This window comes from Dipteris shenzhenensis, chromosome 7 (genome assembly GCF_047967505.1).
Source record: "Dipteris shenzhenensis isolate YYH24624 ecotype China chromosome 7, Dip_SZ_1.0, whole genome shotgun sequence".
In the NCBI taxonomy this organism is placed as follows: Eukaryota; Viridiplantae; Streptophyta; class Polypodiopsida; order Gleicheniales; family Dipteridaceae; genus Dipteris; species Dipteris shenzhenensis.
This window is the reverse complement of record NC_141602.1, coordinates 25,389,692-25,408,180: the sequence shown is the minus strand read 5'-3', so window position 1 is coordinate 25,408,180 and position 18,489 is coordinate 25,389,692. Positions and strand designations below refer to the sequence as shown.

General features: G+C 40.7%; 1 protein-coding gene across 2 annotated transcripts; it reads left to right on the top strand.

Moving 5' to 3' along the window:
- The first annotated feature begins 11,727 nt into the window (after positions 1-11,727).
- On the top strand, positions 11,728-18,177 carry LOC147900143 (transcription factor bHLH25-like). 2 transcript variants are annotated; one of them, XM_087377252.1, is made up of 6 exons: positions 11,728-11,840; positions 13,384-13,480; positions 15,449-15,842; positions 15,993-16,207; positions 16,369-16,731; positions 17,228-18,177. In XM_087377252.1, exons 2-6 carry the CDS (start codon positions 13,418-13,420, stop codon positions 17,300-17,302), a joined length of 1,110 nt encoding a protein of 369 aa, XP_087233378.1. In that variant the 5' UTR covers positions 11,728-11,840; positions 13,384-13,417; the 3' UTR covers positions 17,303-18,177. The 2 variants fall into 2 exon arrangements, with proteins under 2 accessions (XP_087233378.1, XP_087233377.1); XM_087377251.1 differs by having other exon boundaries at positions 15,449-16,207; positions 17,228-18,176.
- Positions 18,178-18,489: the final 312 nt, after the last annotated feature.

The window sequence follows — 18,489 nt, the reverse complement described above, 5'->3', positions numbered from 1 at the left end:
TTCATTTTTCATGAAAGAATTTGTTAGATCACCAAACACATCATTTAATGGTTGACACAAATTCTTTGTTACATTGAAATAAAATGTGAAGTGAGTCTTCCTTCCATTTGCGACATGGTGTGCAAAGGAGACACTTTATATGCAATGCCCCATCTTGCAGCAAACATTTACTTTGATACTTGCCTCAAAACAAGGAATAAAACAATGCTATTGTCTTTACATTTTTTACATGGGATTGACATAACACAAAGTGCTAGTAGCACCTATGTCCTCTACTTCAAAAGAAAGCCCTTGTGTATACATGCGACTAGAATAATCCTGCCTTTAAAAAATGGGTCTTTTTTTACTTTAAGTCCTATTCATCCTTCTCCGTCCACCATTACCTCTTCCATATAAAACCCTCCTCCCTTATTCTAAATTAGTATATGGACGCATAAGTAGATATCTATGTTTCAAATTTATGTACTACTTTACATGATGACACTGAAGCCCCTAGGAAAAGTGAGTCACTCAAGTATAATGTATATCACAAATGATACTCATGAAAACACCACATCCTTGAATTTTACATCCCTTATTCTCATTTTTATATCCATGTGAACCATCACAAACCTTTAGCTCTAGGAACTAATGAATATTTTTAAAGTTCAAGGGAAATGGGAGAGGGAATGTGAGAGCATGTGAGAATGGGAGAGAATATGGGATGGGAGGAAAATGGGAGAGGTTACGAGAGGGAAGTGAGAGGGGGAGGGAGATCAATGAGCAAGATGAATGTGTGTGTGTGTGTGTGTGTGTGTGAGAGAGAGAGAGAGAGAGAGAGAGAGAGAGAGAGAGAGAGAGAGAGAGAGAGAGAGAGAGAGGGAGAGGGAGAGGAGATGGGATGGAGGGGGAAACGAGAGGGGATGGGAGGGAGAGCGAATGAGGGAAGTTGTGAGGGGAAAGAGGTGGGAGAATGAAATTGCAAGGGTGAATGAGAGAATTGCAAGGTGGAAGAGGGAGGGACAGAGGGGGTATTTTAATGGGGAAAGGGAAACTTTAAGGGGGAAAAGAAAGGGAAAGGGAAAGGGAAACTTGTATGAGCAACCAGAACGACTGAAGAAGGGAAAGGGAAAGGTATTTTAAGGGAAAGGGAAAGGGAAACTTGTATGAGGAACGACTGAAGAAGGGAAAGGGAAATTCAAAGTGGGAAAGGGAGAGGGAGGCATGCATCTAAAAACCTAAAGGAGAAAGAAAAGGAGAGAGGGTGCTTCCTCTCTCTTCCTCTCTCTTTCAACCTCTTAATTTTCCTCTCCCACCTATTCTCCTCCTCTAATTTTCCCTCCCTCTCACTCTTAGTCCTTTAGTTTTTTGGTTGCATGTATATATCTCCTTGAAATTTCCCCTCACTCGCAATTTTCCTCCCTTACCCCCTTTATTTCTTTACCCAAAACCATTTCTCTCTCAAATGGTTACTCCTCCTCTCCATTTACGTAAGCACAGTATCTAGAATCCTCCCTCATAGTGGGAAAAAAACAAAAGAACAAAATCAATTCAAAGTTCAAATATATGCCCATGAGCATCGAAAGACGTTGCAAAACAAGCATCGCTATAGGCATCAAGGGTTAGCGATTTTGATAGTGTTGTAGCGATCCTCATTTCAACACTATTCTCAGAAATATCCACTCATACGTTTTGTGCTAATAGCAATGCTAATACCAACTTAAATACTGATGTTAATATTGATGCTAAGTTCTAATGAATAGATGCTTACTTGGACACTCATCAATTTTTTTTAAAAAATGTACAAAGCATTGAAAAGTACCTCATTTTGCTGTACGAGACACTCAAGAAGTCCTATTATGATATCCACATGTAAATATACAAGGGAGGTAAAAAAGCAAAACTTTAATATATGAATAATCGATAAAAAATTGTCTTATGCATGATAGAGAATCAATAAAAAATGATTCAAAACACAAAATGAGATGAGAAAGAAAATAAATTTAATGCAAAGTAGAAAACCATTCAATTTTATGATTTAAGATTAAATAATTCCCAAAAAAATAGAAAATGATGAATAACAAAGGAGGAGGTAAAAGAAAAACATGAAAAATATGAAGTATGCTAGCAGATGTAAAAATTTGCCACAAAAAGTTGCATGCACAAACAAGATCTAGAATTTCTCCTTGTTAATCATTGAGACAAAAGTGAAGGACTACTCAAAAAACTAAGTTGGATGCTAACATCACTCTAAAATATTGAGCAATATAGCATCTTGCTTGAATTGTGAGGAATGCTATTAATCTTTTTGGCTCACATTGCTACAACTGTGCCATCGATGTCATCACTTCCTATCCAACAATAATTGCTTCTTGGTTTTGTTTTGTTTTATAGAGTGGTTTTCTATGTAGGTTCAAACACCACCAAACGTCTCATGGAGAGTTCTTTCCCTACACATGACCTCCCCTCATTGAAAAATGTTAGAATATGTGTGCCGAGAAGCACATAAGCATGTGAATGTGTCTCTAAATAAGAGAAGAGTGCAAACCTAGTATGAAGAGAGAATTACCTTATTGGATGAGAGTGATGAGAAAGATCTAGAAGATACGGATGAGTTATGTGGAGATAAAGATGATGTGAGATAAGGTAGACAAGTGGCACGATGGTGTGTAAAGTGGATCCTAACGCTATTTATAAGTGAAGCCTCTCATTGTATGATTGGCAAGGGCATTGGAATACATTACATTGAGTGTTGCCTATCTTGCATCTTCTCTTATGGAGTTTCTTGTGTGCTTTAATCCCCCTGAGCATTTTGCTCTTCAAGTATCTAGACTAGACTTAGCATGATCTCATTGAGTTTCTTATCATGGTATCAAAGCAGGTTTAGCTAAGCCTAGGCTCCATATTTTAGAGCATTTTCTTATCATGGTTTTTGTGTTAGAGAAAAAGAAATTTGCCTCATCATCTTTAGGGAGAGTTTTGTGTTGCGATTTAGCCCTTATGCTAATTTTATTTGAAGATCAGGTGCTAGTCATGGTGACCATGAGAGGAGGGTGTAGAATTCATTGAATTGAAGATTGTTGCTAAGATGCTACTCAAGAAACAAAGAATGACTACTACTTCAGAGAAATTGGTGGTGCTGCTGAAAGCTAGCGAGAAGGAGATTGTGCTGAATAATAAACGGGAGAGTTGCATCATCAAATTTTAGCAAAGGAGTTTTTGGAAATTATCGTGATCATATGCGGGTGTGCTACGTAGGCTACAAAGAGCCTTAAAATGCATTTTACCAACCTTGATGAGTTGCATATGTGTGTTAAAAGGTGCCCAAGATGTGATACAATTATTATGCCAAGCAAGACAATGAATTTGCCTTGCGGTTCTTGATGTGCTGGCTATTCAATTAGTTAGAAAATCCAAGTTTGTTGAGTAAAGTTGTGTAACATATAGTAGTAAGCATTGCACTCATAGAGTTGATGAGGAGCCACCACTTATGAGACAGCAATTTTGGAGTAAGCTCTCAAGTTACAGAACGTTGAAGTAGTCCCATGTGCAAACATTGCTGCACTCAATTCAGGCATGTCCGCATCCAACGTAAACATCCTGCCACAATTCCTCTAGCCTCTAAAGTGAACAATTCATGAAAATAAATCTTCCTTGAAAAAACATTTTTTTCTCCCAATGTTGTAATAAATGTTCTTCAAATCTTAGTGATGAAACAAAACAAATAGAGAGACACAACAGAGAAGAAATTCAACAAATTGTACCTATCAAATTAGAAGAATTATTGATGCTATGGGCCAAGTATTTCAAGGATGAGGTTTGAACTTGGTTGAACCATCTGTTTGCATTTTAAAAGGATAATTCATTCATATAAATTTTCTAATTAGTCAAACATGCATATGTTTGTGTGGCCTAACATAAAAAGTGAGAAATAGGCACAACCCAATTGTTATAGAAGTTAGTATGATGCTATCCATCTCAATAAATATTATTTGTGATAAAGAGACGTACCTTGGGATCAACAAGTCCACAGAAAGGACACCAAAAAATATTCAAAGGTTGGAAACATGGTGGTAGAAAACGATGATTTGGCAAGATAGGAGAATCCAAAAATTAATAAGAATGATGAAAAATACAACAAGGCTTGCTGCATTGGTTCTTTGCACCCTGATGGCAGCATCACAGAATCATATAGATTATGATTTAGAATTTAAACTAATATTGCCTAGTTGTTTGTCAAAGCCAACCCAAAATATATTATGCCAAAAGCTGCCCAAGAACTATTTTATGAAGCGTGCAAATCATCTTTGTGCTATAAAAAGGCCTTTTGCAAACAAGGAATGAGGCTTTGTGGTAGGTATTTTGGTAATATTTTGCAAAATTTGGAGGCAGCCATGGCAATATCCAAACACATTCCCTCTTTCCTTTATATAACAATGTTAACATGTTTGTTTTTTAGCTTATTTTTGTAGTATAAATGTGTGAAAAGACATATTCTTTCAAATCTCATTGGTTTTTTGAAAATATAAAATATTCCCTTGTGTTGATGTTCCCATGCAACAATCTCCACTTTCTAAGGCAACATGTCCATGGAAAAAGACAATTATATCCTAACAACATTGAAGTACAATTGATTTAAAAATATATTAAATGTTCAAGTCTAATGATGCTCCTTTGAATTCAAGAATGAATCTTAAGTGATAGGTCAATGTTGGAAAAGGTTCCAATAGTCACTCCTCTAAACTTTGCTTGCAACAGGGGGAAGGCTTTGTTTGGGTCCTTTTTTGACCCAGGCCAAAATCTACAACAACGAGTTTGACGCTTGGCATTTGAATCCACAAGCTCTCATAGTTTGTGCATGAAATAAATTGAGATCCAATGAGGTCAAAGATTGTGATTGCCTTCCTATACTTCTTTGATTAACATGTAAATGAGTGGGGTTTTTACAGAAACATGGAATGCTACATCATCAACCCAAAAGAAAACATAGATGCAAATAAAGTGCTATCAAACAAATCCATACCACCATTTGGTGTCAAGCAAATGAACAACATACACATGGAACAATCAACCAAATCCATAGAGTGAATGGGATATGAGTTTCCATTTCATCCAATGTGATGCATAGTGAATAAATGTAGAAATAGCTAGTCATTTGAGCCAGAGGTTTGGTGACCCTTCATCTAAGCAAGAAACATAAAAGAATCTAGATTGAAGTTTTCTGTGTGGTCCCTTAGAAGAGGGAGTTAATAGACCCATAGCAACCCCTTCATTCATAGTAGTGCCCCTTGGTTGACAATGCCTTCATAGATTTTGGATTTGAAGCTTCATGAACGCCATACAATCTCTTTTTGACATGATGATTTTGTTTGTAGAGAGTCCAATGAGCCCTCTCCCCTCTCCTATCTTAAGTTCATGATTTTTCTTTCTTCTCATGGTGGGGGCTCCCCTTCTATCGATGATTGTCAAAGGCCCTTGATTCAAATGGAAGATGGAGGTGGAGTTGATGGCTCCCTTTGTGGAGCTTCCATGCACATGTTAGATTGAGTGCTTATTGGTCGATTTAGACTCATTCAGCTATGACGAACTAATTGGTGGTTTGGGGACCTCATTGAATGATGAAAATTGCTAAAGATAGACGAACCTAAGTAAATATGCCATTGATGGACAATGGGTTTTTGAATGAACTATGAGATCTGTTGGAATCCCCATTGAGCCCTCCCAGTATTGTGACTTCTCCTTGAATACTTATCGATGGCAATGAAGAGTCGAACAACTGAATCTCTCCATCCAATTCTTGCTTGATGAACTTGGAGGCCTCCCTGAGCCCTATTTACATTACAACTTCTCCTTGCACACCACAATGATGATCGTGTACTTGGCATTCCCTTGGAACTCCTTCAAACTTATGAACCATGAGGCCAATGAGTCCCCCTAGAACTTTGGAGCTTGAAGAAAAAGCTCTCGCTTGAAACTCTATGTGATTGAAGAACTTAAACAACCTTTGGCAGACTTAGTGATACTATGAAGCACATTCTTGGTACTAAGACACACTTTGTGGTACAATGAGGCACTCTTGATAGGAAAAATAGAGACGGAGCTATCACTTTATCCCTCTTGACACTGCATTTTGCTTTTCAAACACTTAACAAACATGTTGAACCACTTGATTGCATCTGTTGAGGTTCACCTCGTGCTTTTGAGTTTGATTGCCCTCCAGTGTAGTATAGACTGAGATATTAGAGTGATAATCTCCCCCACATACAATCCTATGAACTCTTGGGCAGGCTTCCCTATATAGTCAATGGGGAAGGGGAAGGGGAAGTGTTGGGTGCAAATTCGATGAAGTAATGGCTCTTGATGCAATTTGAACTTTCTATTTGACATCTAGATTAAGACGTTAGATTCCAAGAATAGGTTTGCTGACTATAATTGCTTTGATGGTTAGGCATTCATGGGAGGCTATTGAGGTGCCTTATGGGGTGTAAATTGAATCCACGTAATAATCTTCTTGAAGGCTTGGAGATTATAGCTTTGAAGATTGGATATGAAATCCATACCTATGGCATTAAAAGTCATGTCCAAGTCATTAAGGATGGTTGCCAAACTTGAGCGTTGAAGATGGCCATATGGATCCAGCCTCTAGTTGGCAGCCACATCTCAAGCTTCCTTGAAGTTTGACCCATGATTTGTGCTTTGAATATAATTACTAAATCCATGCTTTAAAGAACAAGTTAAGGATCATTGCATATGACCACCAAATTAGCGTCTCACGATTGCCAAATGGTGAATGGTTGCAAAATGGTTAATGAGATGGTGAATGGTTGCCAAATGGTTAATGAGATTTGCAGGCCAAAATTTGATCTTGAAGTTTGGGCACTAAATCTAGGCCCTAGGAAATAAGGATTGACTATGCGAAGTTGGATTTTGAATTATGAAGCTTGGAGATTATATTCAACCTTGGACAATTTGTTGCGGGTGCACATGGGAGGCCCCTTTGGAGTTGACTTTGAGATTGTATTTGCTCTAGTTGTATTGTCTCGCAGATGTTATTTTCTTGATTAGACTCAAATCACTTGTGTGCGGGGTGGCACTTTTGTGCAAAGAGCTATACAACTTCTTAGCAAATAAATTATGAATACTATAGACTTGTATTTGTTGATAATTGGATGATTGAGGAGTAAGCTTAGACTTATATGTATTGATTTACAATTGGGGTCCTAATATCTATGAAGAGAAATTGATATACCCTCTTTCTAAATTCCTCATTTGTGGTTTTTTGCTTTCATTTGGTTAAAAATACAATTATATGATGCATATTTCTTCTGTGGTTGTCTTATTACAGACATCAATTAATTTCAAGGACTACGTTGTGAACTTGTTGATGTGAGATTTGCACTGAATATCTTAGAAGGCCTTTGTTGCCTTGAGACAATGCATAAATATAAATTCAATTGAAACCCTCTCCTACTACTTGTATTGGCATTTTTGATTCCAATATTTAAGAGTCTTTTGAGACAACCAAATGTTGATTTAATAGAGGTAAACATAGAAACATTGATCTAGTCTCTCGACTAGGAAAAAAATAATTTATTATTCAATTGGTGTAATATCCTTTGTATTTTACAAGACTATCATATTTACATAGGATAGACTCTAGATACAAACATAATTTTTAACTTAGCCTATAACCATTATGACATGTGTTAATCAAGTAGCGCAAAATTCTATGTGCATCATCCTACACTCAACATGTGCTTCTTAGGACGTTGGCCAAATTGAATATGCATCAGGCGAAAAAGCTTATACTATTAGCCTTTGATTCAGAGCTCAACTATGGGACATGCCTAGTGACACTTTGTACTCTGGTCATTTTAGACTCAAGGGTACTAATGCCCTTACCTTTAGCCCTAATTTAGTGGAAGGAAAAAAAGAACTTGATTTTGATCTAGTTTTGTCCAATCAAAGGGGTGAATCCATGATACATTTGAAGTATAATTCCCCTCTTGAACAAAACTTGAGATTTATATTGAGGGAAATTGATGTCATATAATACTATATCCTTGTCTATCCTTGGTATATACACTCAGTTTTGACACAACCATAGATTACAAGTGTTACTGCTGTAAAAGGGAAAGTCCCTAGATTTCCCCCTTAGAAGTACATCAATTTTTAGCTACATACTCTATATAACAATTGTAAACCTACATACCTTTTGCTCTTGACTTAAAGTGAATGTCCTTATGACTTTTTTACATGTGGAATAAATATTCCCATAAGCTTCCACTAACAACCCAAAGTAGTCACTGCATAAAAATCCATAAAACACATGCAAGCCAGCACACATTCAAGGTAACCCTATATTAAACTTTACGTTTTTTAACATAATTATTTACCCCTCTTTCGCTGATATGCATGTTGTAATTTTGAATCGGAAGGTACCCTCCTTATATGTACATATGTTAGATAACTAATTTTTGAACCCTCTCTTGCTCATAAATGTCCAGTAAATCTCATGAATTTAAAAATTCCCTTCAATGAATGAACCTACTACCTTACATGTTTACAAAGTGACCATCCTGCGAACGTAAATTGCTTATGTAGAAGGGCTCTTTGAATTTCTCTTTTGAGAATTGTCTTTTTCAGGAACTCCTAACGAGGACATTTTTGTATCATGTTCCAATACCAGTCTAGTGTGTATACCCTTCTTTGTACCTTTCGGGACTCTTCGCTAAGGAAACCCTACCTTAACCTCGCAGACAGGGTGAAGTGGTGGGAATGTAAGGAGAAGCCTGCCCTCCTTAAGGGAAAAGTTCGTGATTGGGTTGAGGTTGCTTCTCCACTTGCAAAGATAATAAAAAAGAATCATATATGAGGGCCATTGAGACTTCAATGAATTTTGGCTTCAATGCCCTCAATTTGTATCTTGGGACTAAGAAAATTGTTATCTACCTCTTCTTGACCAACATTATTGGCGGCCATGTGAGGGACCTTTTAATTATTCATTTCATGGATGACTACGAAGGCAACGGTGGGCAGCCAAGGATCAAGTTTAGACAGTGGACATATTTGCCACATCAGCTCAACTTGTGTGCGCACCCTTAATGTGTAACCACCCTTAGATGGGCGAGTGATTGCAAACCAAGATGTTGGCACTTTGCAAGGATGGTGCTTAGCAAAGCCTACTGTAGAGCATCTCATAGGCTGTAAGGTTCTAGGAAAAGAAGGCACATATTTCTATATGAAGTTCTACATGTGAACATGCTCGTTGAATACTTCTTAATTTGTGTTTCAAAATTTCATTTGTGCTTGGCTTAGCCCTTAGGGCTAGTGCACGTAAGTCCCAAAATGCAACATTGGTGGCATAATTTTAAGGCCACAGGCAAAAATCGATTCATAGTGAAGAGCCTCTAGACTTGCACCAGTGAGACCTTCACTTTTGAAGGTGCAATTTTGAGCACCAATGCGCCACTTGAGCCTCAACCAATCATCTCCCTCTGCACTCTCCTCTGCGAACTCCCAAAAGCCTGAAAACGCACCAGTGCGCCACTCGAGCCTTAACCAATCAGCTCCCTCAACACTCTCCTTTGCAAACTCCCAAATGCTTGAAAACTTGACAAGGAGCCCAACTAAGGCATCTTTGGGTAATATTATGTACAAGTTCTACTCCCTAACTCCAAGTGTCACCATTGAGTTCATGTGAGATTAGTGACATTGGGCTTCACGGTTGGACCACCCAGATGCCTGAAAACCTGTGAGGGATACTTAGGAAATGCTCAGAAAGTCTCTCTCGGCTCACAAAAGGGCTACTTGACATTCATTTAATGCTCACAATGCGAATTGCAGTTCACAAGATGAATTACAAATTCAAGTCGCACAAAGTGCGAACATGTGCACTCGGTGATCGGTTATTTACAGTTGAGATGGTAATGAGCTAGGTGGTGATGGAAGACAGTGCGTCTTTCTAAATCGATTAATGCCAATCTAGCATTGATATGAGTTCCGCAGAACTTTCGGTTTGGAAAGGCGAAAGAGTCCCAAGTCTAAAGCAGGGATTTCGGATTAACGACAAGTGGCGATCCCCCAACATGTGGTTGAATTTCTCCATTGCCTTTTTAACCAGAACGGCTGAATTCTCGGGCCGGGAGAGTTCCGATGCAGTATTCGACAGCCCTGGTGCGAACAGCGGCACGCGGGCCGGTACATCAGCTGCCTACTGCAGCTGCACCGTCTGGGCTGTGATGAGAACTTCAGAAGGTTGGACTTGGACGATGGGTATTGGGCATGTAAGTAGAATATTTAGAAGCATGCTTCGTCCAGCTCTGAAGCCTCTGATCATGAAGAGATGATGTGATGGCGTGCCAAACAAGAAGGAATGTGGCTAAAACAATGGCGTGTGGCGGCGTCCGCGGGGGACAAATTCTGAGCTTTCAGACGAGAGTTGCTCAATCAAGTTCAGGGACTCCTGCACCGTTTAACGTACTCCGGGCCCTGGGGGCTACTGCAGAAGGCCCAGAGCTGATCAGGAGGGGAGATCGGTTGAATAATGACGACGGAAATGGTGGGGACGCAAGTGGCAGTCATGGATGAACTGTGGGTGGTGGGAGTGTGAAATCTTGGATTGAAATTGTTTTAGATTATGGAAGGTGGATGGAAACTGGCTTGAATGATGTTGGAAATGAATTATGGGCTGCAGAGGAATAGTTTACGCTTAAAAAACAAAAGGAGAACTTGTCTAACATACTTCATCGAACGGTGGTCGGGAAAAGGAGGAGGGAGTAAGCCCACATGTTGGTTTTGACTCTTGAGAGAGAGGGCGCAAGCAGGAGGAGCAACTGAATTTTAGAGCTAGCATGTAGTATGTAATGCATTTTCAAGGTAGTGAGAGAGAGAGAGAGAGAGAGAGAGAGAGAGAGAGAGCAGAAGGAGCAATGCCCAGTTGCATTTTTAAGGCAGGGAAAGGCACGATAAAACCTGTAAAGTTCTAGGAAAACCTACGAGATGGAAAAAGAGGTCACGGATTCCCTATCTACAAACGCAAAAACTTTTCGTTGAGCACTGATTTAATTAACCGTGATGGTACTGATTTAGATTTTAGATTGTACACGTGTGAGAAACTTTTTGCGAGTGTATATGAGAAAGGGAGACTAATTGAGGGAGAAGGGAAGGAAATGCGAATTGTGGGGGATGCGTTAATTTGGAGCGATGGGAGCTAAAAGGAGGGAGAGAAGAGGATTGAGAGAGAGAGAGAGAGAGAGAGAGAGAGAGAGGAAGCGCGTATGGGCAGACCTACCAAGCCGCGGGGAAAGAAGTAGGGGGGGGCGGGGGGGGGGGAGGAGCAGGAGAGGGCAGGCAGGAGGGGCAAGCAAGCGACCCATGATGGTGGATGAGTCGGAAAGGCAACAGAAAGAAAGAAAGAGATGGTGGGGTGGCACTGGAAACGAAGGGGAAGCAGGGGATACGGAAGAAGAAAGAAAGGGGCAAATGAGTGCAGGAAGATATAGTAAAATTGGGTAGGCAGATATAGTGAAATTGGATAGGAAATCGAGAAATAATCCAAGAGAAGAAAAAGATGGAGATATAGAGACAGAGACAGAGATAGAGATAGAGATAGAGAGAGAGAGAGAGAGAGAGAGAACGGGCGACGGCGCCGCTGCAGGACGCTGGCCCGTGCCTTCCACCACCTTCCTCTATTTCTCTTTCTCCTTCCCTCCTCTTCCTCTTCTTCTTCTTCCCCTTTAACCTCCCTTCCCCTCCCTCATTCCCCCTCATCCATCTTCCCTTTCCTCCCCTTCTGCCCCTCTCTTCTCTTCCTCGCAGCATCTCCCGGAGTGCCTCATCCTCCACTCTCCTATCTCCAAGTAAGCCCCCCCCCCCCCCCCCCCCCCCCCCTCTCTCTCTCTCTGTCTCTCCTTGCCTCCCCTTTGTTTCCCCTCTGCCTCTCCTCCTTGCCCGCCTTGCCCATTTCCTTCCTCTTCCCCCCCCCCCTCTCCTCCTTTCCCCCCCTCCTTCGCCCTCCTTCTTTTCTCCTCCTCCTCCCTCTTCCCCCCATCTTGGGTCCTCCTTCGCTCTGCCTCTTCTCTTCTCCTCGTGCCTCTTTTTGTCCTCCTCCTCGTGCCTTTTTTTTGTCCGTGCTGCTGCTTGTAGAATTCTGGAATGAGTCCTCCACCTCTCAATTTTGGTTACGTATGTGAACACGTTGATTCTTTTCCTTGCTATCTTCCAGGATCGTCGTCTCGCTCTTTAGCCTTTGGCAGAATGCGGCTTGGATGGGTCTTTAAACACTCTGTCTCACCGCGCTCACAGTCGAATATAGCACCTATTCTCGACCGTTTACCATTGCATTCCTTATCCGCTCTATAGACGCTATTTACTACGTGGATTCAAAATGTACTTTTTCGGGCCTGCTTCTGCGAGGTTGCGTGACGCGTCACGGATCTCCGTTCACGTACTTGTGCTCTTTGTAGGTTCATTTCGACAGATGTTGCAATTTGCTGCAAGGTCAATTTTTGGTGGTACGATGCTTAGTGCTCCTTACAGTAACTTTGTGTGTGATGGTCTCTTCGGGCTCTCTCTTTATTTGCTGTAAGGCCTTTGCTCAATTTCTGCCGAATATACCATCTATTTTGTAAGAGCCTTGTTGGCCTCATCCTGGCCACTCTGAAAAGGTTGTCTTAGTTTTGCTGTATTCTGCAGCGTCGCAAAAGCTTGTGCAGCATGCGGTATAGTCCAAACCTGCTGTGCTCTTACTTATGATCTGGTCTACTTCGTGGAGTCTGCCTTTGCTATCAGGGGAAACTAATTTTGTTTTGTTATGGGGATCTGTCCGGTTTTGAATGTTTCTCTGCAGTATATTGCCGTTTTCTTCCATGTTCTTAGGTACCTTGCAGAAATCCTTGTAATGCTTGTGAATGGTTTGCTGGTTCGCTAGTTTGAACTAGCGTAGTGCTCTTTGTGGGCATTCAGTGTTGTTCTTGATACTGAATTTCATCTTTTCTTAAAGGTTTTGAACGCTTTCTGGGAAGTGTCCTTAAAGTACGTGAAGTTATGTTTGGTTTGGACTGTGTAAGGTCTGCTAGATTGTCTCATTTATCCTTAGTTACCATCTCTAGAATGCCTTGAAACTGTATGTGGGCGCGCCCTCGCGCAGGTCTGTTTGCTCTCTCTCTCTCTCTCTCTCTCATCCTAGTAAAACTCCCATCGCTTCTGTCAACACTTGTTCTGATCTGTAAATTGATACTGGTAATATCCATGAGATAGTGCTCACAGCGTATATGCTCTCTTTCAATTGACTACTTGTACTGTGAATGCAACTCCCACTTTATCCAAAATTGCTGAACATGTGTGATTCCTTGATATTCTGTTTTGACTGTTTGTGAAGGCTAATCGATGGTCTATTGGCAGGTTTAAAAAATTGGCTAGTGCTCTAGGGAAGTTCATGGAGATGCAGATGGAGATGCCGAGTCTAAATTTTGGAGCTATGCATTGGTTGTCCGAGCTGGTATTCAACTCTACTGTGACAGACTTTAACAATATAATACTTCATATATGTGTTTTGCAGAACCTTGCAACAGATTTGATATGGGTTTGCCTTGCTGGAATGGTCAAAATAAGTTAAGAAAATGATTTGAATACAATTAAACTCGAAAGCGGGTCAAGGAAGGCCTCTCAATGTTGTCAATGCTGACAACTCAAGAAGCACAACTTTGATGATAAGCACAGATATGAATGGTAGTCATGAATAGATTTAGATGCTCGTTTGGGAGAGACTAAAATGAAATCATTTAGACTTCACAAGCAGTTGTAGCTCGAATGAAGAGATTTTGGACTACTTTTTTATTAGCCTTCTCCTTTAGTACTAGCCTTTGTCATGGCTGAGTCTGCCCTTCACCTCCGGCTGACAGAAACTCAGTACAAAGACTTTGTATAAATGGATGCTCAAGTATGTGTGTGTGGATTTGTATGTGTAAGAGCAAATTTTTATACTATGGTCGACACCTACTGTTGGGCGCTGATGACACCAGTGGGCATGTCATAGTAGCTAGTCCCTGCTATGCATGATGGAGTTTATGGTTTTCAACCTTATGAGTGACTATCATGAGATTGAAACTGCACTATGTCGTGTTTTAGAGGATGAGTTTGGGAATGTTCCTGGATTCATCTAGGTATATGAATGGATTAAGCGGAGTGAGCTTATATTATGATAATCAACCTTTCTGCATTTATGCTATGCTCTATTATGTAGTTTCTTCAACCATGTTTGTCTTGGAATATTAAAGGTGAGACTAAGGGACAATTCTGTATTCGCAACTGATAGACCTCAGGTGGGCTAAATTTGACCTATAAGTGAGTGTTTGCTGTCATTTGACATGCTCTTGGCGGCCAGTACAGAAGGTGCCCTAGTTTGCATGGCTGGTTAAATGCTTTCTAATCTTATTGGTAGTTATGGTGGCGTTAGTGAGCTTCAAAACTGCACTATTGCGTTGCTGTTTTCTTTGTTGGCTTGGGCATGTTGCTGGTGACTTTTGGATAGTAAAAACTGCAACTTACACCATCTAGTAAAAACTGCAACTTACACCATCTATTGTGCATGTTACCGGGTTTTCCTAGATATATCAAGCAGGGGATCAAGCTTTGTTGGCTCATCCTTTTTTTGAGCTTTGGGAGTACTTTTTAATGATGGCTCTGGAATCCCACCCTCTTGATTTATTGGTCTGAGATCTAGAGAGACTTCTTTTCATTTTTTGAGCTCTCAACTGTGACTCATTACATGTACTGTGCCAATGCTTGCCCACGTGTCTGATAATGAGCATGCGAGTGTGAGAGCTTGATCCAGGGTGGAGTTGATGGTTTGTGACATTGTGAATGACTGGTGAGGTTGCAAGCTACAAGGTTCATTCATTAAGTTCATGGCAAGTTTGGGATTTTGACCGGACTATCATGAGGTAGAAACTACAGTTTTCCATGGGGGATCAAGTGTGATTGATTCCTCTTACTGTTTTAATTCCATTGATTATGCTTCTGAAAAAATAGACTCAGTCAAAGAGGTGCATTAAGGCCGCAGAAGGACCTTTAAGGTCTAGGCTTGAGGTTCGAGAGGCGAGGAATTGAAGCACAACCTCCTGTAACTTATGAAAACATCTTCCTGTGGTTCTTATGTGTGTATACAAACATGTTTTTTGAGGATGGAGTTGAACATTTACAGTTTCATATGGTAAACTACCATGTGAACTGCCAGGCTGTGTAAAGTTTGTGGTGGCTTAGGTTTTCAACATATGTTGAGTGAGTAGGCTTCATTGGATGGTAGTCTCATGATGATGGTAGGAGCTGTTAGGAATGGAACATTTTGTATTATTTAATTGCCTGAATTATGGTTGTCTAAACATATTATATAGCATTGATTTATGGCGGGAGAGGTAGGTTACCTTATAATTAAGGTACTAATACCTTGTCATGGTATGATTGACAGGGAATGGACGATCCTGTTCTTGTAAAGTCTTTAGATGCTGTATTTGGTCAAGCAGCAGAACATTCCCCTTGTCATATGGGCCTTCAGTGCAGCAACAATGTGGATGTTGGTAGGCCAGTTGCAAGCTTTCAACCAAATGAATCACAGAAAAGACCAGCTAGTGGTTTCATGTCTCAGTACAATACAACAGTTAAATCTGCAGAGACACCGTTTGGCTATGAACGGCCTTCAAAAGTTCCGAAGCTGAATTCCTGGGATGCTTCGTTTGGCCAAAACTTTTACGGAGACTGTATTTCATTCTCACAAGCTCCTGCAGGCAATTCAAGCTTCAAGCAGTTCTATGCACCACAGCAGCAGCAGCAGCAGCAAGGTGTATCTAGTCATACACTTGAAGGTTTCTTGGCTTCCTTCCCAAATCTAAAAGATGATACATACGAGAATGTTGCACCAAGAACACCCACCTTTCAGTTCGAGATGGGATATTCTCAGGTTTTAGGACAACAAGAAAGCAGCATGACCGATGTGCACTCTGTTGTGACCACAGCAGCCAAGGAAGCGCCACATTCACCATCAGATTCTCTCCGTGGTGGACAAATACTGGATATGCTCACAGCGAACCATAATTTGCAGGGGCTTGGGTCCTCAGCTCCTTCCAAGCCCGGACATACACAAGACCACATAATGGCAGAACGCAAGCGGCGAGAGAAGCTCAGCCAGCGTTTTATAGCATTATCAGCAATTGTCCCTGGCTTAAAGAAGGTATGACTATCTGAAGGTGTTTTACTTGCAAGTAGGAGCTTGCATGACATGCATTTCTTTGTTTTCCCAGAAAAAAGGTCATATCATGAGGTTGTTTGGAAATTTAATCCGACTAAACAAGAATATTAAAGTATACGGAAAACATTTCGTTGTGAGATCAGATGGACAAGGCTTCTGTTCTCGGTGATGCAATAAAGTATGTCAAGCAGCTACAGGACCGGCTCAAAGCACTGGAAGAACAAGCTCCTAAAAAAATGTCCGTGGCAGTTCAGAAAGCTTCCAAAGACTCTGTTGATGGAAACAAAGTGTCAGATTCAAAGACAGACAACTCCGAGGGTTTCCAGCAACCTGACATTGAAGTCCGTATGGTAGACAAGAATGTGCTGATCCGGCTACATTGTGACAAAAGGAAGGGAGTTCTAGTGAAGTCCCTTGCAGAAATTGAGAAACTACAGCTATCAGTGGTCAACGCAAACATTCTCTCATTTTCAGATACAAGTCTTGACTTGACTTTCAGTGCGCAGGTCAGGAATAAGTCTTACCTTTCTGAGTTGGGTCTATCCTGCCAATGTCTCTTGAGTGCATTGATGCCAGTATTCATCTCGTGGTTGGCTATTTTCTCAGATTACTGACCAATTGCCCTGCAGTCGTGATTGGGAGCTCTTTAGATCGTTGTGTGCTTAACAGTTAAGATTATCTATGTAGTATATGATGCTTGCTGACAGCTTGAAACCTCCTTTTCACAGCTCTTCTGTCCTTTAGATGTGTGTTGTTATTTTCAGGTCTGATTGATATAAAAGTACTGGTTTTCCTTCTAACAAGCTCTAAGTTGGTTATTGTGTACTCTTATGATGTACATTCGTGCAACCACGAAGGATCAGGAAATATTTTTCAGTCACAGCATGTGTTTGTCATTTGAGTGCAGCAGTGCATCAATGCTACTTTGATTTTGCCTTGGCTTTTTAAGTTATATTTCTTCCCCTCTTGAAATCCTGATGGCACTTTGAATCTGTTTTGCAGATGGAAGAAGGTTGTGAGTTGACAGTTGATGACATTGTGAAAGCCTTACACACATTTTTCAAGAAATTGAAGTAAGGAGGTACAGGTTTTGGCATGAGCAAGCTGCAGGATGCAGGCAAAGCAAATCTGACCTGCATCAAAAATATGGTATTCTAGCGTTCAAAGTCCATTATATGGATGGTTACGGATAGTCAAATATGTGTACAGTGTGCTATTCTCAACAATAAGCCCTGCCAACCAATAAGGCGACTCATATTTCAGGAGTGGTTGGATGACATCTTGGAAGGGCTGTATTTAGTCAAGCTGATTGTTAAGTATATCATCATGCCCAAAGGCATGCATCTCCTTCCCCCACTACTTTTTGAGAGGTTGGATCAACAGTTCACCCTCTTTCCTGTGTGGGGTATGTTGGGTTCTTTTTTCCTAGCTTTTGCCACTGCTCTCTCCCAGCGCCGCTGCAAAAATGGACATTCTGCTAGTTTTTGGCAAAAATGCACATGGTGGCTTTTTTTGCAAGGCCATGGATTTTGCCTTGTTTCCAGCCCAACCATTGTGCAGTATTTGCAATCAGGCTTTTTTGGGGTAAAACCCTGTGTGCCAGCCTATGTTGCAGAAAGCATTTTGTAGGTAATCTGGGAGGATGTAAATGGGCTTTTGCTAGCTTTGGATTATTTCATAGTCCATGACTTTCTGAAGCTTGCCTGGCAGATGATGTTGGTCAATTGTTACAAAGACCTTTTTCTTGTCAGCACTGCGGTTGATGGAGGATTATATAATCTCTAGCATCTTTTAGTCTCTGATCGTTTTAAGGGTGTAGATATGTCTTGCAGACATTATCCAAGTTACTGTACCCTGCTTTTAATCCTTTTATTCAAGCATGATGGATAGCAATGATCATGGAAGAATTAAATACTCAGCACTAGGGGCCTGAATCTGAATTCTGGATGGTGTGCACTTGAAGTACAAGGGCACTTGATTTTTACGTGTCTCAAGCATTTACTTTCTCCTCCTGTGTATTGGAATTATTGTGGAGTTTGGAAAATTAATTCACATTAAAGGGATTTAAACAATATTCATGAAGGCGTTTTTAAATAATGTGACTATTATTTAATAATATTTAGAAATTGAATAATTTAATATTTGGATAATTTAATGAAGGCGGAAGTCGCGGCAGACCAGTGGTAGGACTGCCTGCCTACCAGGGCGGCAACCTGCATTCAAGCGCTCCTGCTTGTAGGGTAGAGCAAGGGCAGGTGCCCTAC

Coding starts and splice junctions, on each gene's coding strand:
- LOC147900143 (XM_087377251.1), top strand. CDS start 13,418: ATGGAGATGCAGATGGAGATGCCGAGTCTAAATTTTGGAGCTATGCAT. Junction 13,481..15,448: donor TGCATTGGTTGTCCGAGCTG/GTATTCAACTCT, acceptor TATGATTGACAG/GGAATGGACGATCCTGTTCT. Junction 16,208..16,368: donor TTGTCCCTGGCTTAAAGAAG/GTATGACTATCT, acceptor TTGTGAGATCAG/ATGGACAAGGCTTCTGTTCT.